This window comes from Ranitomeya imitator, chromosome 2, assembly GCF_032444005.1.
Source record: "Ranitomeya imitator isolate aRanImi1 chromosome 2, aRanImi1.pri, whole genome shotgun sequence".
NCBI lineage: Eukaryota > Metazoa > Chordata > Amphibia > Anura > Dendrobatidae > Ranitomeya > Ranitomeya imitator.
This window is the reverse complement of record NC_091283.1, coordinates 200285416-200308149: the sequence shown is the minus strand read 5'-3', so window position 1 is coordinate 200308149 and position 22734 is coordinate 200285416. Positions and strand designations below refer to the sequence as shown.

At 40.2% G+C, this 22734-nt stretch overlaps 1 protein-coding gene across 1 annotated transcript in view; it reads left to right on the top strand.

Annotated features, from left to right (window-relative positions):
• NR6A1 (nuclear receptor subfamily 6 group A member 1) overlaps positions 1 to 22734 on the top strand; it is a 93292-nt gene that overhangs the window by 15378 nt on the left and 55180 nt on the right. The window contains exon 2 of the mRNA XM_069748471.1: positions 17482 to 17712. Coding sequence (XP_069604572.1) covers positions 17482 to 17712 — 231 coding nt within the window. The remainder of the gene's footprint in view (positions 1 to 17481; positions 17713 to 22734) is intronic.

Sequence of the window (22734 nt, the reverse complement as noted above, 5' to 3'; positions counted from 1 at the left end):
AAAAAATTTGAAATTTCCACCGGACGTGTGAACAGAGCTTTAGGGGCCCCATACACAGTATAGAAGCCTATCGGCAAAATTACAGTTCGACCAAGATTTCAGCCGGCAGATGTCTCTCCCGACTTCTCCATACACAGGAGGGACTTGCTCTTCTATGTGCTTCTGTAATCTCTACGACTTCCTTGGTGGCTTCTTAAATCGCCAAGAACAAACAATCTGAAATCGGACACGCCAAGTCCTCTAGTCTATAGAGGGAGAGTCAGGAGGCCTCCAAGGTCCATATAGAAGATGTCGGCTGAACCTGGTGATGAGTTCAGCTGACGTTAGTCTTATGTGTAAGGGGGCCTTACGTTGAGTTTCGCTTGTCAACTGCTGCTTTTTAGCAGCTGACCATACAAGGGTAATGTATTCTCTGTGTGGCACAGTCTGCGAGAGTCGTCGATCAAGTTTTGTAGGTATGTCAGCTCTGACATCATAGAGTTGTGTTCAGACAGTGACCTCGCACACAGATCAGCTAATACGGTGCATTTCCAACATACATTGCATAACTCTGGCACAGTTAAGGTCCTTGGCCAAAACTGTGCCACAAATGTGCGTCCCCAAATGGTGCATCAAAGCTTGAGGGATACATTGTTTCTCCATGGATTTTTTTTTTCTTTTGCTTTTTTTTGCCCATGTAGTTGAAGAGATCAGATGCTTGATGACCCTAGATGTTGGTGACTCAGATAACGTTGCATTTTCTGGGAGATCTAGAAGTAAATTTTCGAAAAATGATATGAACCAAGTTAGTACATAATTTTTTTCTGATCTTTGTTAGTCCAAAAATTATTGGCTGTCCATGGATTTATTTTTATTTTTTTATTTTGCTTTTTTTTGCCAATGTAGCTAAAAAGATCGGCTACTTGATGACCCTAGATGTTGGTGACTCAGATAACTGCATTTTCTAAGAGATTTAGATGTAAATTTTCAGATAAAATGAGTATCAGGTTATTACATAACATTTTTCTGATCTTTGTTAGTCCAAAAATTATTGGTTCTCCATGGATTTTTTTCTTTTGCTTTTTTTTTGTGCCAATGTAGCTAAAAAGCTCGGAAACTTGATGACCCTAGATGTTGGTGACTCAGATAACTGCATTTCCTAAGAGATTTAGATGTAAGTTTTCAGATAAAATGAGTATCCGGTTATTACATAACATTTTTCTGATCTTTGTTAGTCCAAAAATTATTGGTTCTCCGTGGATTTTTTTCTTTTGCTTTTTTTTTGCCCATGGTGGTAAAGAGATCAGATACTTGATGACCCTATATGTTGGTGAAGCTGATAACTTTGCGTTTTCTAGGAGATTTAGAAGTAAATTTTCAATAAATGATGAGTACCAAGTTAATGCATAACATTTTTCTGATCTCTGTTAGTCCAAAAATTATTTGTTCTCCGTGAATTTTTTTTCCTTTTTTTCCCCCATGTAACTGAATAGATATTTGATGGCCCTAGATGTTGCTGACTCAGATTACTTTGCTTTTTTGGGGGGGGAAATTTAGAAGAACATTTTCAGACAAAATGAGTACCAAGTTACTGCATAACATTTTTCTGATATTTGTTAGTCCAAAAATTAGAATTTGCGAAGAAAAATATATCCATAATATTTTACCCCTAATTTACTCCTCTTTTAGAAAGTTTTCAGATCTGGCAAATTCTTCAATCTTTTAGGTAACAATTAATGAATTTCTTTTCTGATTTAGTCTCTTTTGTACATTAAGGAAAGGTTTGGTAAATGTGACAGGGACAGAGCCGATAACCTGATATGCCAGGGGAAGGTTAATCCCGAACCTATATTTTATCTTGATAAAGCATTGCACAAGATTAGAAAATTCAGGGCTACAAAGCAAAGAAGAAGGAATTGAGGATTGTCCTCACTCAGATGTTCAAACAGATTAACAGAGTTGTCCAAGTGATCTGCAACCAGAGCATTCTTCTCCTGACAACTGCCAGCCCCAAACAACCTCCCCGAGAGGCCGTAAATAACGCGCTTAGAATTGACATCAACTAACCAAACGGGCATCTTCAGGAGGCGGCAACCTAATTCTCCAAATACCGATGTAGCCTTCGTTTATACAGTACATGATGCCCATGGACAACGTCACAAAAAATATTCTATTCAGCAGAGCGACTTTCATGTCCGTATATCTAGCTCCATCAAGATAGGGGTCAACATCAAACATGGAATTTTTTTTTTCACTAGGATCTACTTTAAAAAAAAAAAAAAATACTTAAATGGGGTTTCCAGTACTTTAACATTGATGACCTTTTCTTGGGAAAGCTGCTTAAAAGTGCCGCCACGCATTGGAAGTTGCACAGCGCCGTACGTTGTGCAGTGGCCAGGAGTGGTACTGCAGTCACGCTCCCATTCACTTGTAGTACCATTCATGTCCACTACACAATGTACGGCGCTGTGCCACTTCCTGTGGTTTGTGGCACCTTCAGTTAGCTGATCAATGGAGGTGCCGGGAGTTGACCCCCTATGATCTGGTAGTGATGCAAAAAATAAAAGCCCCGGAAACCTCTTTAAATGACAATTTAATTAAAAAGGAGTTCACCAGTAGATGCAAGGTAGATTCAATTCAATTTATTTTTTTATCTGATTAATTAGAAACTGGATGAGAACCAATATGACTGTCATTACAGGGACGAGCAATCCTTCATAGATTCTGATCAATGAGTATCAAAGCTTTCCAGGTTCTGTGAAGTATAGGAGTGGGGGGGTTTGTTGGAGATTTTGGGTGTAGCTGTACTTAAGGGGGGTTATTCACCTCTGGGGACAATGTATTTATTTGTTTTAGTTAAAATCATTTATTTTGGGCTTAAAATAATTTTTGCTATTAGATTTCAGTAAAAATGTTACTGTTCGGCTTCAACAAGCTCTGTATATCTCAGTAGATACAACTTTGATGTGGTCTGTGGTTATAAATCCGCTGTGAGGAGCGGAGAAAAAGACAGATAAGTTATAAACTCCTTGGTAAGGTTATAGTAAGTTGACTGAAGGATTCTCAGTTAGCTCATTCTGCAGCCGACAAAAGACAGTGCTACACAGCTGCTATGGAAGGCAAACGGTGCAACATTGTAAAGACAACCCAATTGCAAAAATTATTTTTAGCACCAATTATACAGTTATGGATATAAGTAAAAAACAAACCTAATGTCCCTAAAGGTGGACAACCCTTTAAATAGGCATGTTTTTTTAGGAGGTTTGGGAAAATTAAATGATTACAGTTCAATATGTTTTTGTACTTTTTACCATAGTAATACTTTAGATTTCCCTGTAGGAGCATCTGCTGTCTGTGTGTATGAGCTTCCGCTGCTCAAAGCACTGTTCTGAGATGTTTTGTAGGCATTGGTGAGGGATGAATTTTGGGGTTTTGCCATGATCTGGTCTTTCTGGCAGTTATATTTTAGGTGTCATAGCGAAGGGACTAACGTAACCCATCCACTCACATTACTGTAAGGCCATTGTAACCCCTCCAGCTTAATATCAGTCCAATAGATGGTGCTATCCATGCCATGTTTCATCTCTACAGACAGGTAAAATGACAATAAGAAACATTACGGCAATATCTACCGCTTGGTATCTCCAAGGGCGATTATATATTTATTTATAACATATAACATATATATTTGCTTTTTTACATATATGTAGAGCCTAGATGAGTAAAAGTGTTCTTCCCATTATATTCAGAAATGTGTCTAGAGTTCAGGAAGCTCCACTGTCTTGGAGTGACCCCAAGTTGTCATTCAGGCTTTATGGTTCTCGGGTTGTCCTCATCTGTACAGTAATATTGAATAGATCTGCCCCTGGAATGTCAGGCTATTGATCCTCCACCATTGTCCACAGCCTGCTCCTCCCTTCATATAAATAGCTCACAGTGACAGGTTTGTGACATTTTCTTCTGCTTGAAAGGAATTCCTAAAAACCCACAGCTTCCTTCCCCCTTTTTCAAGTAAAATCAAAATGTGGCCCAATGGTGAGGAAAGATCTAACAAAGATGTCCTAGTTCTTCTTCAGTTCCCTCATACACATTAGATGGCTGGCGGCTGAACAATCGTTAAACTGACTATCTCTCTACACAGGAACGCTCGTCAGCGGCTCATCTCCTGGTGAACAAAAGGATCTGCTGGTGGAAATTCAACAAACTGTATCCTGCTGTTCCCCGATATCATCTATTGAGGGAGAGTTGGGAGTCCCCATAGATATTAGATTGTCGGCAGATACCAGTGGGTTCAGCTAACTTTTAGTTTGTGTTTTGGGGGGCCTTCCATTGATGATACACATTAGAAGGGATTGTTCTATTTCCATACAATTAGGGAGATTCTGGATTCCATTAGTTAAGAACGTATATTTTTTTTGTTTCATCCATTATAAGAGACTTCTGGGTCTATTATAAAGGGTTGGTACAAAAAAGTGTTAAGGCTGAGAATTCTTATTTCAGGAGCGGACACAGACGGAGAACAGTATATGGACCCGTGGAGACCAATAGCTCATCATAATGCACAATTCCACCTGACATGGCGGTGGATGTGGCTCCCTTACCTCTTGGGCCCTTAGGTTGCACCAGTGGTGTGTCCAACCCTTGTTTATCGCCCACCGCTTCGATGCTCCTTGTTGGTATCTGTTTTGTGCAATGGTCTTATGCCGTTTACCCACTAATATAGTAGGCCCCTCCGCTCCTAAGTACCAAAAATCCTATTATATAGCACCGATGGAGCACTTTACGTATGGAGCGCTTATCCTATCAATGAATGTTCCTGTTCAGACCCCTGTACACATAAGAAAGCTTTTGGCTGAACGATCGTGTGGCCACCAGCGATCTCCATCCGACTGCACCACACACAGGAAAGTTGGCCAACCACTTATATGTTTTAGAACCCAAAACAAAAGGATCAGTGGAATGAATTACTCTCCTCCGACGTCACCTGTTGGGGGAGAGTTGGGAGACCCCCACACATATTAGATTCTTGGCCGATATCGTCAGATTTGGATAACTTTTGTCTAACGTATATGGGGCCTTTAATATATGGTGATAATTATTTAGCGATTGCGTGGCTATACACATGGGCATACGTTGTCCGATTGGCGCTCATTCAAAGGTCCTTCTTCAGCTGATCCAAACTGAAGGGGATGAATATTATTCCAATCTTTCAGTCCACATACAGTTTGCAATTCGTCAGCAGCAAATCAACATGCTGATCGCTGTCATGTTTACGTGGCCAAAGATCACCAGCTGTATGAAGAGGCACTACGACCACCATTTCCACAGCATGGCTGAATACATATTCATGATTGTAAATCAATACATAATCAGTTTGTTCCAAGGCTGATAGATTCTGAGTGTCCACACGAGTGGTTCCAAAGAGTCATTATGGGGTAAAGGGGTAGTTTAGCTGCTTACCACTTGGTTATTGCCAGTGCCATTTATATCATACAATACAGCACTGCATAGCTCATAACAAGATATGATTGATGTACAGTAGTTGATACATGGTTCATAACAAGATATGATTGATGTACAGTAGTTGATACATGGCTCATAACAAGATATGATTGATGTACAGTAGTTGATACATGGTTCATAACAAGATATGATTGTACAGTAGTTGATACATGGCTCATAACAAGATATGATTGATGTACAGTAGTTGATACATGGCACATAACAAGATATGATTGATGTACAGTAGTTGATACATGGCTCATAACAAGATATGATGTACAGTAGTTGATACATGACTCATAAGATATGATTGTACAGTAGTTGATACATGGCTCATAACAAGATATAATTGTACAGTAGTTGATACATGGCTCATAACAAGATATGATTGTAGAGTAGTTGATACATGGCTCATTACAAGATGATTGATCTACAGTAGTTGATACATGGCTCATAACAAGATATGATTGATGTACAGTAGTTGATACATGGCTCATAACAAGATATGATTGATGTACAGTAGTTGATACATGGCACAACAAGATATGATTGATGTACAGTAGTTGATACATGGCTCATAACAAGATACAATTGTACAGTAGTTGATACATGGCTCATAACAAGATATGATTGTAGAGTAGTTGATACATGGCTCATTACAAGATATGATTGATCTACAGTAGTTGATACATGGCTCATAACAAGATATGATTGATGTACAGTAGTTGATACATGGCTCCTAACAAGATATGATGTACAGTAGTTGATACATGGCTCATAGCAAGATATGATTGTACAGTAGTTGATACATGGCTCATAAGATATGATTGTACAGTAGTTGATACATGGCTCCTAACAAGATATGATTGATGTACAGTAGTTGATACATGGCTCATAACAAGATATGATTGATGTACAGTAGTTGATACATGGCTCTTAGCAAGATATGATTGTACAGTAGTTGATACATGGCTCATAAGATATGATTAATGTACAGTAGTTGATACATGGCTCCTAACAAGATATGATTGATGTACAGTAGTTGATACATGGCTCATAACAAGATATGATTGATGTACAGTAGTTGTTACATGGCTCATAACAAGATATGATTGTACAGTAGTTGATACATGGCTCATAACAAGATATAATTGTACAGTAGTTGATACATGGCTCATAAGATATGATTGTACAGTAATTGATACATGGCTCCTAACAAGATATGATTGATGTACAGTAGTTGATACATGGCTCATAACAAGATATGACGTACAGTAGTTGATACATAACTCATAAGATATGATTGTACAGTAGTTGATACATGGCTCATAACAAGATATGATTGTAGAGTAGTTGATACATGGCTCATTACAAGATATAATTGATCTACAGTAGTTGATACATGGCTCATAACAAGATATGATTGATGTACAGTAGTTGATACATGGCTCATAACAAGATATGATTGATGTACAGTAGTTGATACATGGCTCATAACAAGATATGATTGATGTGCAGTAGTTGATACATGGCACATAACAAGATATGATTGATGTACAGTAGTTGATACATGGCTCATAACAAGATATAATTGTACAGTAGCTGATACATGGCTCATAACAAGATATAATTGTACAGTAGTTGATACATGGCTCATAACAAGATATGATTGTAGAGTAGTTGATACATGGCTCATTACAAGATCTGATTGATCTACAGTAGTTGATACATGGCTCATAACAAGATATGATTGATGTACAGTAGTTGATACATGGCTCATAACAAGATATGATTGATGTACAGTAGTTGATACATGGCTCTTAGCAAGATATGATTGTACAGTAGTTGATACATGGCTCATAAGATATGATTGATGTACAGTAGTTGATACATGGCTCATAAGATATGATTGATGTACAGTAGTTGATACATGGCTCCTAACAAGATATGATTGATGTACAGTAGTTGATACATGGCTCATAACAAGATGATTGATGTACAGTAGTTGTTACATTGCTCATAACAAGATATGATTGTACAGTAGTTGATACATGGCTCATAACAAGATATGATTGTACAGTAGTTGATACATGGCTCATAACATATAATTGTACAGTAGTTGATACATGGCTCATAAGATATGATTGATGTACAGTAGTTGATACATGGCTCCTAACAAGATATGATTGATGTACAGTAGTTGATACATGGCTCATAACAAGATATGATGTACAGTAGTTGATACATGACTCATAAGATATGATTGTACAGTAGTTGATACATGGCTCATAACAAGATATAATTGTACAGTAGTTGATACATGGCTCATAACAAGATATGATTGTAGAGTAGTTGATACATGGCTCATTACAAGATATGATTGATCTACAGTAGTTGATACATGGCTCATAAGATATGATTGATGTACAGTAGTTGATACATGGCTCATAACAAGATATGATTGATGTACAGTAGTTGATACATGGCTCATAGCAAGATATGATTGTACAGTAGTTGATACATGGCTCCTAACAAGATATGATTGTACAGTAGTTGATACATGGCTCCTAACAAGATATGATTGATGTACAGTAGTTGATACATGGCTCATAACAAGATATGATTGATGTACAGTAGTTGATACATGGCTCATAACAAGATATGATTGATGTACAGTAGTTGATACATGGCTCATAACAAGATATGATTGTACAGTAGTTGATACATGGCTCATAACAAGATATGATTGTACAGTAGTTGATACATGGCTCATAGCAAGATATGATTGTACAGTAGTTGATACATGGCTCCTAACAAGATATGATTGTACAGTAGTTGATACATGGCTCCTAACAAGATATGATTGATGTACAGTAGTTGATACATGGCTCATAACAAGATATGATTGATGTACAGTAGTTGATACATGGCTCATAACAAGATATGATTGATGTACAGTAGTTGATACATGGCTCTTAGCAAGATATGATTGTACAGTAGTTGATACATGGCTCATAAGATATGATTGATGTACAGTAGTTGATACATGGCTCCTAACAAGATATGATTGATGTACAGTAGTTGATACATGGCTCATAACAAGATGATTGATGTACAGTAGTTGTTACATTGCTCATAACAAGATATGATTGTACAGTAGTTGATACATGGCTCATAACAAGATATGATTGTACAGTAGTTGATACATGGCTCATAACATATAATTGTACAGTAGTTGATACATGGCTCATAAGATATGATTGTACAGTAATTGATACATGGCTCCTAACAAGATATGATTGATGTACAGTAGTTGATACATGGCTCATAACAAGATATGATTGTACAGTAGTTGATACATGGCTCATAACAAGATATGATTGTAGAGTAGTTGATACATGGCTCATTACAAGATATGATTGATCTACAGTAGTTGATACATGGCTCATAACAAGATATGATTGATGTACAGTAGTTGATACATGGCTCATAACAAGATATGATTGATGTACAGTAGTTGATACATGGCTCATAGCAAGATATGATTGTACAGTAGTTGATACATGGCTCCTAACAAGATATGATTGTACAGGAGTTGATACATGGCTCCTAACAAGATATGATTGATGTACAGTAGTTGATACATGGCTCATAACAAGATATGATTGATGTACAGTAGTTGATACATGGCTCATAACAAGATATGATTGTACAGTAGTTGATACATGGCTCATAACAAGATATGATTGTACAGTAGTTGATACATGGCTCATAACAAGATATAATTGTACAGTAGTTGATACATGGCTCATAAGATATGATTGTACAGTAATTGATACATGGCTCATAACAAGATATGATTGATGTACAGTAGTTGTTACATGGCTCATAACAAGATATGATTGTACAGTAGTTGATACATGGCTCATAACAAGATATGATTGTACAGTAGTTGATACATGGCTCCTAACAAGATGTGATTGATGTACAGTAGTTGATACATGGCTCCTAACAAGATGTGATTGATGTACAGTAGTTGAGTGTGTCATCAAACTGGGAATGTATCATGTTGCTAAAGTAATATATTAGCCCTACCTGAATGTCAATAATAGTGAACAATGTAGATTACTGCATGTGCTATATCTCTGAATTGGCCAAAACTTTACCCATTTACTAATTCCGTGCAGATACAATGTGAAAAACTAGAGAAAACATAACTAGGACCGAATAGACCATAAAGTGCAAATTACATGTAAACCATCCTTCCATTGGCATCAAACCCCTATTGCCAGGCCATTTTGTGAACCATCGGCTTGACCTAGGTCTCTCCCTATCTGTGGCCTATCAGTCTTTGGGTAGTCGTCTTTTACTAGCCACCTGAGACACACAATCCCCTGACGTGATAGCAGTAACGCAACCAGTGCCTGATTCGTGCTGTTAGTGCATTACAGGGAACCTGTCCTCAGGTTTTTAGACTTCAAAGTAATGTTTTGTCTGTAAAGTCTGTTTAATGTTGTCCATACAGTCCATATTTTATAGAAAGCCATCGGCAAATGAGCCACAAGTACAGTGGGTTTGGTCCTGCACTTGCAGCTCTTCTGCCGCTCTCACTCTTTCCTCGCCCGACGCCGGCCTCGTGTAGGTGACTGACTATTCACTCTTCTCTGTAATTTACTCTCCCTCCAGAGATTCCGTGCAAGCGCAGTTATTTCCAGTGTTGGTACTCAACCTCGGGAATGATGGCGCTTTCTCAAGATTTCAAGCAGGGAACTAGGTCACAGAGAAGAGTGGCCTGTCAGTCACTAACAAGAGGCCGGCTGTGGGCGGTGAAAGAGGGGGAGGAGTCAGGAAGTTGTAAGTGCAGGCCAAGCACTTTGCAGTTGGATATGATTTACATAAAAATTTGCTGATGGATTTCTATAAAACGAAGACACAGACTTATAAAGCCAAGGTATGGACGTCAGCAGTGTTACAGGGACTTCACATAGATGACGTTAGTTTTATGTCTGAAAAAAACAGCTGACAGGTTCACTTTAAAGGGGATGTCCAGGATTTTGCTCGGCCACCCCTTATTAGTTGAGGAAGCTGTGCAGTGAAGCAACTGATCACTTCTGCCGGAACAAAGAACAGCTGATCGGAGGAGGTGGCGGGTGTCGCACCCCCACTGATCAATGATGACCAAGGATAAGCCATCAATGTTCAAGTCCCGGTCAACATCTTTAACCATTAATGTCATCTTGTTCTGCTTATGACGACCAGCACGTAGCTGGGATTAATATGAAATCATCACTTTCGCTACAAGCAACAAGCAATCAAGTGATCTCAGGTTAAAGTCCCTCATGGGACTAATAAAGCCGAAATAACAAAAAAATATGAATATATATATATAAAATCACCCTCCGTTTCCCAATTAAAAATTTTTTTTTAAGTATTTGGTATTCTAATGTTTGTAAAAGTTCAGTCAACCAATAGATAAAATTATTTAAAAAATATATACAATACCAAAAAGAAATTGATTAAATTCCAGAGTTGCAGTTTTTAGTCACCACAGTCCGTTCCCCCTCCTCCTAAAGAAAAAAAAAGCAATAAAATACTATATAAATGTCATATGTACCACAAAATAGCTTCAATAAAAATGTCAGGTTTGGCACACAAACACACAGCTCCATTCACAGAAAAATAGAAAAAAGGTCTCAGAAAATGGGGATCTAAACCTTCTTTCTTCCCCACAAAGTTATGATTTTTTTTAAACTACTAATTACTAAAATAAAAAAATTCCACATTTCCCCATTGGAATAATTTTTCCATTTTTCTGGACATTATATGGTACAACGATTGAAGTCATTCAAAACAAAAAGTCTTCCTGCAAAGAACGAGCCCTTATACAGGTATGTGGAGGGAAGGGTACAGTTATGGCTCTTGGAAGAAGGGTGGGAGAAATACCGTAACAGTGCAAAAATGGAAAATTGCTTGATCATGTAGGTGTTAAGAGCATTGGCCATTGATAATTAGAGATCACATTTGTAATACTGTAGAATGAGCTATAGGTCACTTATCAGCCATTTTGGGCTTGGAAGAAGCCAACCGTAGCATTCTTCAAAGTGATCACTGAAACGAAACCCTGATGAATATTTTTGGAGAAACTCTTTAGTTTCCAAAGATGTCTCCAGCTAGCGAGAAAGGGGTTAAAATCGCTTCATGCCGGCTTTTATCGTTTGTCAGATAGTACAGAAAATGTAAATTGAATGTCCGCGAGCTAGAAGAGCTGTCATGTGAGATTTGGTATCGTCTGATGGTAACTTTCCCACTGCGACAGAATTGGGCTGCCGACTCCGTGAGCACAATCCTACTTGGCGTGCCGTCATTTTCAGGGACGGAGATGTCAGACGAAGAGAGGAAACTGCCAGAATGATGACTGGAGCATTCTAGTTCGTTAACCTAGATGTATCCTCATTATCTTGGATCTGCGTTTAATCTTAAATCATGCTTCACATTGCAAGTCACTTAAAATAACTCTCCTTAATGTATCTCAGCGCCTTATCTCACAGTAGGGTTTATCTGGGAAAAATCCTCTTGTTTAGGAGGAAATCAGGATTTATATTGAGTCTTGTTCAAATAAGCATGTACATGATCCTAAAATCGGTCTTAAGAGGAATGTGGACATGTGGATCATTCTATTGTAATTCCATACAAATTTGTGATGTCCTGATCTGGTGCCATGGGTTCATATAGACCACCAGATGTATCTGATGGGCGGATGATGAACTTGCCGAAGTTCAATCAGACATGTTATGGAGTCCATATATTTGCAAGAATTGGCCGATTTCTTCCATAATGAACGATCGTTTGGCGAAATGGAGGACCGTGCAATTCTACTGATGACCAGCGAGCGTTTGTAATAATTGAAAACACTGGTTGTGTGTGACGGATTTTTTTTCAGTCGATGATCAGCACTGGCAACACCATTGGAGTGTTTAGTCTGATGTGATGGGGCAACAGTTGTGTGTCAGCCCATTTTTACCATGCGTTTAGGAGGTCTTTCCATCACAGTAAATTACATCACTTTCCCCCTGAATCACAAGTCCACCACCTCGGTGTAAGCCTTGACTCTGCTCTGTTCTTCAAACCTCACATCCAAGCCCTCACCACCTTCTGCCGTTTTCAGCTCAAAGATATTTCGAGAATCGCCTTTGCCTAAAACATGAATCAACAAAAATGTTAGTACATGACCTCATCATCTCCCACCGCACCTACTATAATATCCTCCTCTGTGGTCTGCCAACCAACACTCTCCTACCTCTCCAGTTTTTTCTCTTTTTTTTCTTTACGACCTTTGGCTCCATCTCTAGAAATGATGACTTGATGGATGAACTATCTGTAGGAAGATCGATCTTCGGCAGCCTAGATAGGTCCGTTAATCCACTTCTCACCTTGCTATCTTCTGCCCTCTGCCAATCCCTTTATTGGCTTCCAATCGAGTTTCAATTGCTAACGAAGACTTACAAGGCCACCCAATAATGTCCTCTATACATTACCCGATTCCTCCCCACATGTAATCTCCAGTCATCACAAGACCACCTTCTTTTCCCCTCCCTGTACCTCACTCTGCTGCCTCCAAGATTTTTCTGGTGCTTCCTCCATTGTCTAGGATTCAGTGCCACATGTACGATTGTCTCCCACAATTGAAATCTTCCAATGTAACCTGGAAACCCTACGGCCTGCAATAACCCCGCTGCCACCTCCCCACCACCAGAGCTGTTCTAACTCCCTGACCGACTGTCTCCTTCCCAAATACCATGTAGATTGTAAACCCATGAAGGCAGGATCCTCACCCCCTCTGTAACAGTCAGTCACGGTGTTTCCTGTACACTCCTGATATTATCAGCCCATGGAAGTACTGGTGCATTGGAAATAGTAGAACAAGAAGAGCTGAGAAGATTGATATATTGTTTTAGTATAACTTGTATTTTATTTATTTACCTAGTGATTATTTTCCCCTGTATGATTGTCTTTCACTAAATAGGACCGCCCACTGGACTATTAAATACAAAGTGGGCAGAAAATGATACTGAAAATGCCAAGAACTAGAGATCTGTCAATTAAAGTAGTGACTGATCATATGGGTACCGTATAAGTAATTTTGTTGAAAAGCAGTACAGATGACAGGATGAAAAAGGAGATCATTAGATATTTCATATAGTGGGGGGACTATTGTCCGTTCATGGGTGAGTTTATTAATCAGCTGTAGCATGGAAGCTAAAGTTCACTTTCCCTGCAGTGCCCCCACAGGTTAAATAAAGTATTACCCCCTGTCTGTTTAAAGGGAATCTGTCAGCAGTTATTTGCTATGTAGTCTTGAGAGCAGCATGATGTAGGGATAGAGCCTGATTACAGGAATATGTCACTTGCTAGGCTGTGTTTTGCTGTTTCAGTACAATCAATGTTTTATCAGCATGAAATTATCACTGGAGAACAAGCTGCCTCGTGCAGAGTAATACAACCATACCCCCACCACGGATTAGCAGCTCTGTCACTACACAATGTGCACAAAAAGCTGTGGTGTGAACGTGGTTATCAAGGCATGAAAAATAGAGAACCCAAAAGGCGCAACGTAGGAGTTAATGTCTACAACCCCACAAGTAAGTGGTGGGGTATAATTGGGTGCCCACCTCAAGAAGTTGTGCTATAATATGCAAAACTTTACCCAATTGCTTGTCACCAGTGAAAGATCAATGCCACCAACACTCCAATCTCTCAGGAGCTGGGATGCCAACCTTACCAGATAAAGCCAATGGACTGGTGTGCAAAATCTCAAAGATTTTCGATACCAGTAGAACATGAGCATATAACAGGTGCAAAGATGACCATCATGGTAATGGTGATCAATAAAACTTGTTAAAGCTTTAGGAAAGCAGTTTTCTTGAAGTTTTGAAGTGGTAGTCTTCAATTTGGAAGTTATCTCTCATCCATCTGACACCGGAGCTACCGCCTCACCAACACCGGAGCTACCGCCTCACCAACACCGGAGCTACCGCCTCACCAACACCGGAGCTACCGCCTCACCAACACCGGAGCTACCGCCTCACCAACACCGGAGCTCCTGCAACCCTCAACCTACTGTCTCCTTCCCCATAATCCTGTAGAATGTAAGCCCGCAAGGGCAGGGTCCTCGCCCCTCTGTATCAGTCCGTCATTGTTAGTTTGTTTACTGTATGTGATATTTGTAACTTGTATGTAACCCCTTCTCATGTACAGCACCATGGAATCAATGGTGCTATATAAATAAATAATAATAATAATAATCCATGGGAAGGGGGATAACTTGTCAATCGCTGTGGGTCAAGCCACTGTGACTTCACCGATCCCAAGAACCAGATCTGAAGAGGTCTATGTAAATGGCGCAGTGGTTGGTCAAACATGTGCACTGTTGCTTTATTAATTCTCAATGGGTGCCCCAGAGATAGCCGAGTCTGGATTTCGGCACTCCAGTAAGAATGGATAGAGCGGCAGTGCGCATGGTTGACCACTGCTCCATTCACGCAAGGCTCTTCAGAGCCCCAGTTCTCTGGATTGGTCGGACTCCTAGCAATCGGGAAGTTCTCAACTATCCCAGGTTTTTAGTATTAATTCAGAGTTTTCTTCAGTCCAGTTTCGCATACATCGCTTTATCTCAAATGTGTTTTTTTTCTCTACGTGATGACCCTAGTTTTGATCATTTCTAGGTTTTCCCTCTAGCCTAGGATTCTATTCAGTAAGGTCATAATATAAGTGTAAAAACATGATAGTTCTTGGCTCAGGAGATAACTTGCAAAATTGAGAACACCAATTTATTAAATTTTAATGCTCCTCACTCCCATTGCGGACATCTTGGTGCCTTCTATTTACTTATCTTCCATTGGTATTGGAAATCTTTGAAATACAGACAGTACTCCAGTAGAAAGATGGTGGGGCCTTCACCATAGACCTCCTTCGTTTAAGGTCAAATGTCTTTGGAGACAATAAAGAACCCCATAGGATCTCGTATTCCCATTGTGACAGATATGGGGCCAGTGGAAGTTGTACTGTATAGAACTAAATAAGATTTATTTTGTGTGTTGATTACAAAACTGGGCATCGGGACCATTGGTCCAAGTTAGGAGATCTATGTGACTGTATGGCTCTAGGCATCTGTGCCTTCGTCTCTGCTAATGATGTATGCTGGCTTTTGCTCTGAAGATAATAGGCTGGAGGATAGCTTTATTAAAGTAGAGATGCTTCATTTATTTGTAAATGTATCCTATGCTCATTAATCCTGTTCATTGGGATTAGAATAAATCTCTCGTAGTGTATTGTCTATTTCAAATGATTAGCTGTAGATGATCAATGCGAGGCAAAACAATCTACTGTACTTCTGTCTTTTAGAACGATTGGGGTAACCGGCCTTGTACGATACTTTTTCCCGGGCTGGGGCGAATTTCAGCCGATTGGTGGTGCCCTATGAGTAGGTCATCAATATGTCCATCCTGGACAACCCATTTAAAGGCAAACCTGTCACCTCTTCTGACCTGTCTTTTAGGAAATAATTTGTTTCCCCATAATAAAACAATTATGAAACATTTATTTAAATCTGTATTGTGCTTTTCTCCCATAATTATAGAAGTTGTATAAAGTTTGGAAGTTATCTCTAGCCATAGGATAGGACTTCCCAATCGCTGGGGGGATCCAAGCACTCCTACAGGTCCCAAGAACAAGGGAGTGCCAAAGACCAGCCAAACGCTGCGCTCAAGATACCTCCAGCAGTCCCAAAGAAAATGAATGGTTTACAGGCGCATGTGGTCGACCATTGCTCCATTCATATGGGGATCTTCAGAACTCTGATTCTTGAGATCGGTGGGGATTCCTGCAGTCAGTCCTTCAACGATCGGGAAGTTTTCTCCGATCCTACAGATAGGGAATAACTTCTTAACTTCATACAACTCCTTTAATCCTAGAAATTTAAGAATAAATTTCCAACTTGGCATTTCCAGTTGTGAGCGTGACCCTACAGAGTCTGATATTGTCCAATCTAGTGCTGACAGTGTAGGGAAATTCAGATTCAATTGGAAAATTGTGAAGTTTCTAGGAGAAGCAGATGGAAGAACTTTAGAGTTTTGAGGAACACAAGGCCCAGAGTTCTTATTTTACCAGTAATGCAAGTATTTACATTTTTATTTTTGCAATGTGGTCACATAACATTACTGGAAGGAATGTGCTGGCAATGGAAAAAGAAAAACCTCTACTAATAAATACCAAATTCTGCTCTAAACCCCTAGGGCTAAAAAGCTGCAGCATTGTCGTCCAGGATTTGACATATGACCTTTTTATATTGCAATGCTTCTAGTAAATTCCTTCAAAGAAGTTGTACAGGATTAGAAAAACATGGGAGTTTGTATTGAAAAATAGCGCCACACCTTCTCACAGGTTGTGTGTGATATTGCAGCTCAGCCCTATTCACCTGAATGGGACGGTGTTGCAGTAATCGGCAAATCCATGGACAGCCATGTTTTCAATCATTCCTGTTCAACGGTTAACCCATTACTTGCCAAATTAGCAATTTTCATTTTTTTTTTTTAATGACAGATTTTTAATGATTTGGGTCCTAAAGAATCAGAAACCTAATTTGCAAAATTTTTACAAGTACGGATTTTTCAGAAAAGGACGTCCCAATATTCAATTAAAAATGACAATGACATGATTTCCTATTTTGAAAACATTCATTTTACAAACACAACACAAAAAATTGGACCTAATTATAAAAATTATAAAAATCTTAGTTGCTAGAACCAAAGATTCCAAAAAAACAAAAAAAAAGAACCAAAGTCCCAAAAAAAGGACATTGGTAGATAATGGGTTAAACTACTCATTTGTTATATGGTTCACATTCCAAAAAAAGGACATTGGTAGATAATGGGTTAAACTCCTCATTTGTTTTATGATTCACATCATATATATTTATTTCTTTTTCCTCTCCCTTTTTCTTAGATGACCGCGTTGATCAGAGAGCGTGCCTTATCTGTGGGGATCGTGCTACGGGCCTCCATTATGGCATCATTTCTTGCGAGGGCTGCAAAGGATTTTTTAAGCGCAGCATCTGCAATAAGCGAGTATACCGATGTAGCCGTGACAAGAACTGCGTCATGTCGCGCAAACAGAGGAATCGTTGCCAGTATTGTCGACTACTCAAGTGCCTCCAAATGGGGATGAACAGGAAAGGTAACTCACTGGCGCATCTTCACATTTGTATAAATCAATTAAATAAAACTTATATGCCATATATAGTCATTTAAAGGGGAAATCTGGCTGCAATTTTTAATTTAAGTGGAGTACTTTCTCCATTTGGCGCTATCCACTGATTCTGGAACAGTTTTTCTTTTTCTTCTGTGCCCCTCCGTTCCAAAGTTATGAACCTCGGTACTAATGAAGAAAATGTTTCCCTCAACTAACTGGAACTTCTCTGTGGGTGTGTTTTTTCCTCCTTTGAGACTGGCCAATCAAACCACAGCCACGCCCATAGAAAAGGTCTGTGGTGCACGCCCAGTTTCTTGAAAGGAGAATTTACTTCTTTATTACAGGGGGCATAACTTTGGAATAGAGGGGTACAGAAGAGCAAGAAAAACTGTCCCAGAATCAGTGGAACAGAGGCATTTAGCAGAGGTACTCAGATTAAATTTAAAATCTCCAGTGATAGATTCCTTTAAAGGGGTTTTCTCATCTGGTAAATTATTTTAATAAGGCATAAATGATTGGTGGGTTGGTATTTAAATGCTGGGACCCCCTACAGTCTTAAGAATGAGGATGTAACTTTCTTCATTCCCATTTTAATTATGGCCCCAATACCTAGGGCTCTACTGAACCGGACTTGTATCATATTTAAGTATGTCCTGGTCCGTAGCACCCCAGGAGGTCCATCTGAAAGCAACCTTGCTAAACTGCAAGCACAAGCTTCTTACGATAGAATTAACAAAGGTGCAGATTAATAAAAACGGAAAGAAAAAATAAATCTGTTGCCCATAGCAACCAATCACAGCACAGCTTTCTCTTTAAATTCCGCTCTTAAAAAATGAAAGCTGCGCTGTGATTGGTCGCTACGGTCAACGAAGACACTAACCTATAAGACCATTTTATACAGATTTATAATACATTTATTAGTGAATCTACTTTTGTGTACAACCAGCACAGACGTAGGCAAGCGCAATGTGGCCGAAATTCTATGTCCAGTCAGGACGTTCCGCCATAAAACGGGAACAGGAAAGCGCCCATATTACACTCCTTATACAGCGCGTAAAATGGAGCAGTTCCGGTAGTAATTAATCATATTTCATATCTTCACAGATTGTATTGATCGGTTGCTATGAGCAACTGCTCCTTTTTTTTTTGTCCATGCTGGACTTTGTATTTCCTCCCAATAATGAGATTTTCTGTATATGTAATCGGACAGAGTAAATGATGGAGAATGAAAGCATGACTTGTGAGTCGGGGATGTGCACAGAACAACGAGTAAGTCTAGTCCACATCCCAATGCCAGGAACTTAATGGTGTCTATGTTCCACCTAGTGGACTGTACCTGTAACTGCAGTGCCAGATTGTGAATATCAGCCAATATCGTGGACATATCATGACTGTCCTCTTGTCCAATTTAACCACTTTTGCGCCACGCTTTACAAAAGACACATTGATCAGAACTTCTCATTTACCGGTTGTTCTTGCATCCAGATTCTGGCTCAATAAAATATTAAACATCACATAAATTATTGCTGCGGTGGGAGAGTCCGCCTGTTTCTGCCACCTGTGCAGATACGTCCCATTGGACTCATTATAGAACAGTAGTTGTTGGGTCTGGTCCTGGTCATGATGAAAACGTTCATGTTGTCACTTGTTTTAGACTGAAAAAATATGTCCATGGACTGTGCCTACTACTGCTTATTTTTATTTTTTTTTTAACATCATGTATGTATCATTTTGGAGACAATATAACCCACTAGATGGTAGCCCGATTCGAACGCATCGGGTATTCTAGAATATGTATGCGTAGTGTATAGCGCAGCCCACGTAGTGTATAGCACAGCCCACGTAGTGTATAGCACAGCCCACGCAGTACATTGCGCAGCCCACGTAGTACATTGCGCAGCCCACGTAGTACATTGCGCAGCCCACGTAGTACATTGCCCAGCCCACGTAGTACATTGCGTAGCCCATGTTGTACATTGCGCAGCCCACGTAGTATATTGCACAGCCCACGCAGTACATTGCGCAGCCCACGTAGTACATATCGCAGCCCACATAGTACATTGCGCAGCCCACGTAGTACATTGCGCAGCCCACGTAGTACATTGCCCAGCCCACGTAGTACATTGCGCAGCCCACGTAGTACATTGCGCAGCCCATGTTGTACATTGCGCAGCCCACATAGTGTATTGCGCAGCCCACATAGTATATTGCGCAGCCCACGTTGTATATTGCGCAGCCCACGTTGTATATTGCGCAGCCCACATAGTATATTGCGCAGCCCACGTTGTATATTGCACAGCCCACGTAGTATATTGCACAGCCCACGTTGTATATTGCGCAGCCGATGTAGTATATTGCACAGCCCACGTAGTATATTGCCCAGCCCACGTAGTATATTGCGCAGCCCACATAGTATATTGCACAGCCCACGTTGTATATTGCGCAGCCCACGTTGTATATTGTGCAGCCCACATAGTATATTGCGCAGCCCACATTGTATATTGCACAGCCCACGTAGTATATTGCACAGCCCACGTTGTATATTGCGCAGCCGATGTAGTATATTGCGCAGCCCACGTAGTATATTGCGCAGCCCACATAGTATATTGCGCAGCCCACGTTGTATATTGCACAGCCCACGTAGTATATTGCACAGCCCACGTTGTATATTGCGCAGCCGATGTAGTATATTGCGCAGCCCACGTAGTATATTGCCCAGCCCACGTAGTATATTGCCCAGCCCACGTAGTATATTGCGCAGCCCACGTTGTATATTGCGCAGCCCACGTAGTACATTGCGCAGCCCACGTAGTATATTGCACAGCCCACGTAGTATATTGCACAGCCCACGCAGTCTATAGCAATGTGGGCACCATATCCCTGTTAAAAAAAAAAAGAATTAAAATAAAAAATAGTGTTATACTCACCCTCCGTTGGCCCCCGGATCGAAGCGGTTACCGACGTTCCTCGCACGCTCTGGTCTGAAGAGTGCATTGCGGTCTCGCGTGATGATGACGTAGCGGTCTCGCGAGACCGCAATGCATGGAGCGGTCACCAGGGCATCCCGAGGAGCGGGAAAGGCCGGTTCCTGATCCGGGGGGCCACCGGAGGGTGAGTATATAACGATTTTTTATTTTTTTTATTGTTTTTAACATTAGATCACACAGGGTTAATAGCAGCGTTAACCGAGTGCGTTACACCGCGGTCAACACTGCCATTAACCCTGTGTGAGCGCTGACCGGAGGGGAGTATGCGGGCGCCGGGTACTGACTGCGGGGAGGAAGGAGCGGCCATTTTCTTCCGGACTGTTCCCGTCGCTGATTGGTCGTGGCTGTTTTGCCGCGACCAATCAGCGACTTGGATTTCCATGACAGACAGGGGCCGCGACCAATAAATGTCTGTGACAGACAGACGGAAGGTGACCCAATTATATAGTAGATTGTTTGGCTTTTATACTTTTCAGAGGAATAATTAACTGAAAAAGAAAAAACAAAACCGCAATTCCACCATTTTTTAACACAGTGTTAAGTAAAATAACACTTTTATTTTATTGTATATAATATTGTTATTGTATATATGTTACTGTGTGTATATATGTATGTATATATATTTTTATCATTCTTAGATAAAATAAATGATCCCATTTTAAAATGTCCATATAGTGCAAATTTAGCAAAATAAAAAGATGCATATCGGCTATTGCCATAATAATACCAATGTTTAAGTGTCTGTGTATATTATAGTATTTTGCCAATATGCTGTGATACCATAATTTCCCACGGGATCAATAAAGTGTATCATATCGTATCATTTATGTATTTTTTATTTAATTAATTTTCACTATATGTGTATTTTTTAATAGGAAAATTGATTTTATGTTAAAACTTTTTTAATTATATGTACTTTTTACCTTTTTTGATTTTTAATAAACCTAATTTGTACTTTTTACCTTTTTCGACTTTTAATGAGCCTAATTTGACTATTGACGGTATTTTGTGGCACCACTGTAGGACTGGATTGTGCGATCTTCTGACCACTAATATATTACACAGCAATATGTCTTTTGAGAGACCCAATAGGCAAATACAGATGGCATACACGGGGGACATCTATTAGGGTGATCACTTCCGAGTAGTGATGAGCGAATTCCCTAGCAACCAGACAACCCCCACATGTACTTATGCTGGCTAACAGATGTAAATCATTTAGCTGCGGCAAGAAAAACTAAATCTCCGAGCACTAAAAAATACTCGGAGGAACCCCGAGCGTGCTCGAGAAATCTCGAGTAACGAGTATATTCGCTCGTCACTACTCCTGAGACTATCCATTTGCAACATGTGTTTGTGTTGCAGGGATCCCCTGTTTAAGATGATGCGGTTACTCTTGAATTAAGCTGGTCATATAAATTAGACCTATGTCAGCCAAACCTGACGATATCTGGACGATAACGATAATGTGTACGGCGGCACCAGCCAAATGATGGTCGGGAGAGATGTCAATCAGACATGTCCAATTTTGGACTTCCAATCGCATTGTTCTCCATGAGATAAGCCACCAGTCCATATGTCAGTTGTCGGCTTTCTACTATAGAGCACATGAGCATTCGGCCAAAGGGCCCCTTCACATTAAGCGACGCTGCAGCGATACCGACAACGATCCGGATCGCTGCAGCGTCGCTGTTTGGTCGCTGGAGAGCTGTCACACAGACAGCTCTCCAGCGACCAACGATGCCGGTAACCAGGGTAAACATCGGGTAACTAAGCGCAGGGCCGCGCTTAGTAACCCGATGTTTACCCTGGTTACCTTCCTAAAAGTAAAAAAAACAAACAGTACATACTTACCTAACGCTGTCTGTCCTCCAGCGCTGTGCTCTGCACTCCTCCTGTACTGTCTGTGTGAGCACAGCGGCCGGAAAGCAGAGCGGTGACGTCACCGCTCTGCTTTCCGGCTGACCGACGCTCACAGCCAGTACAGGAGGAGTGCAGCGCACAGCGCTGGAGGACAGAC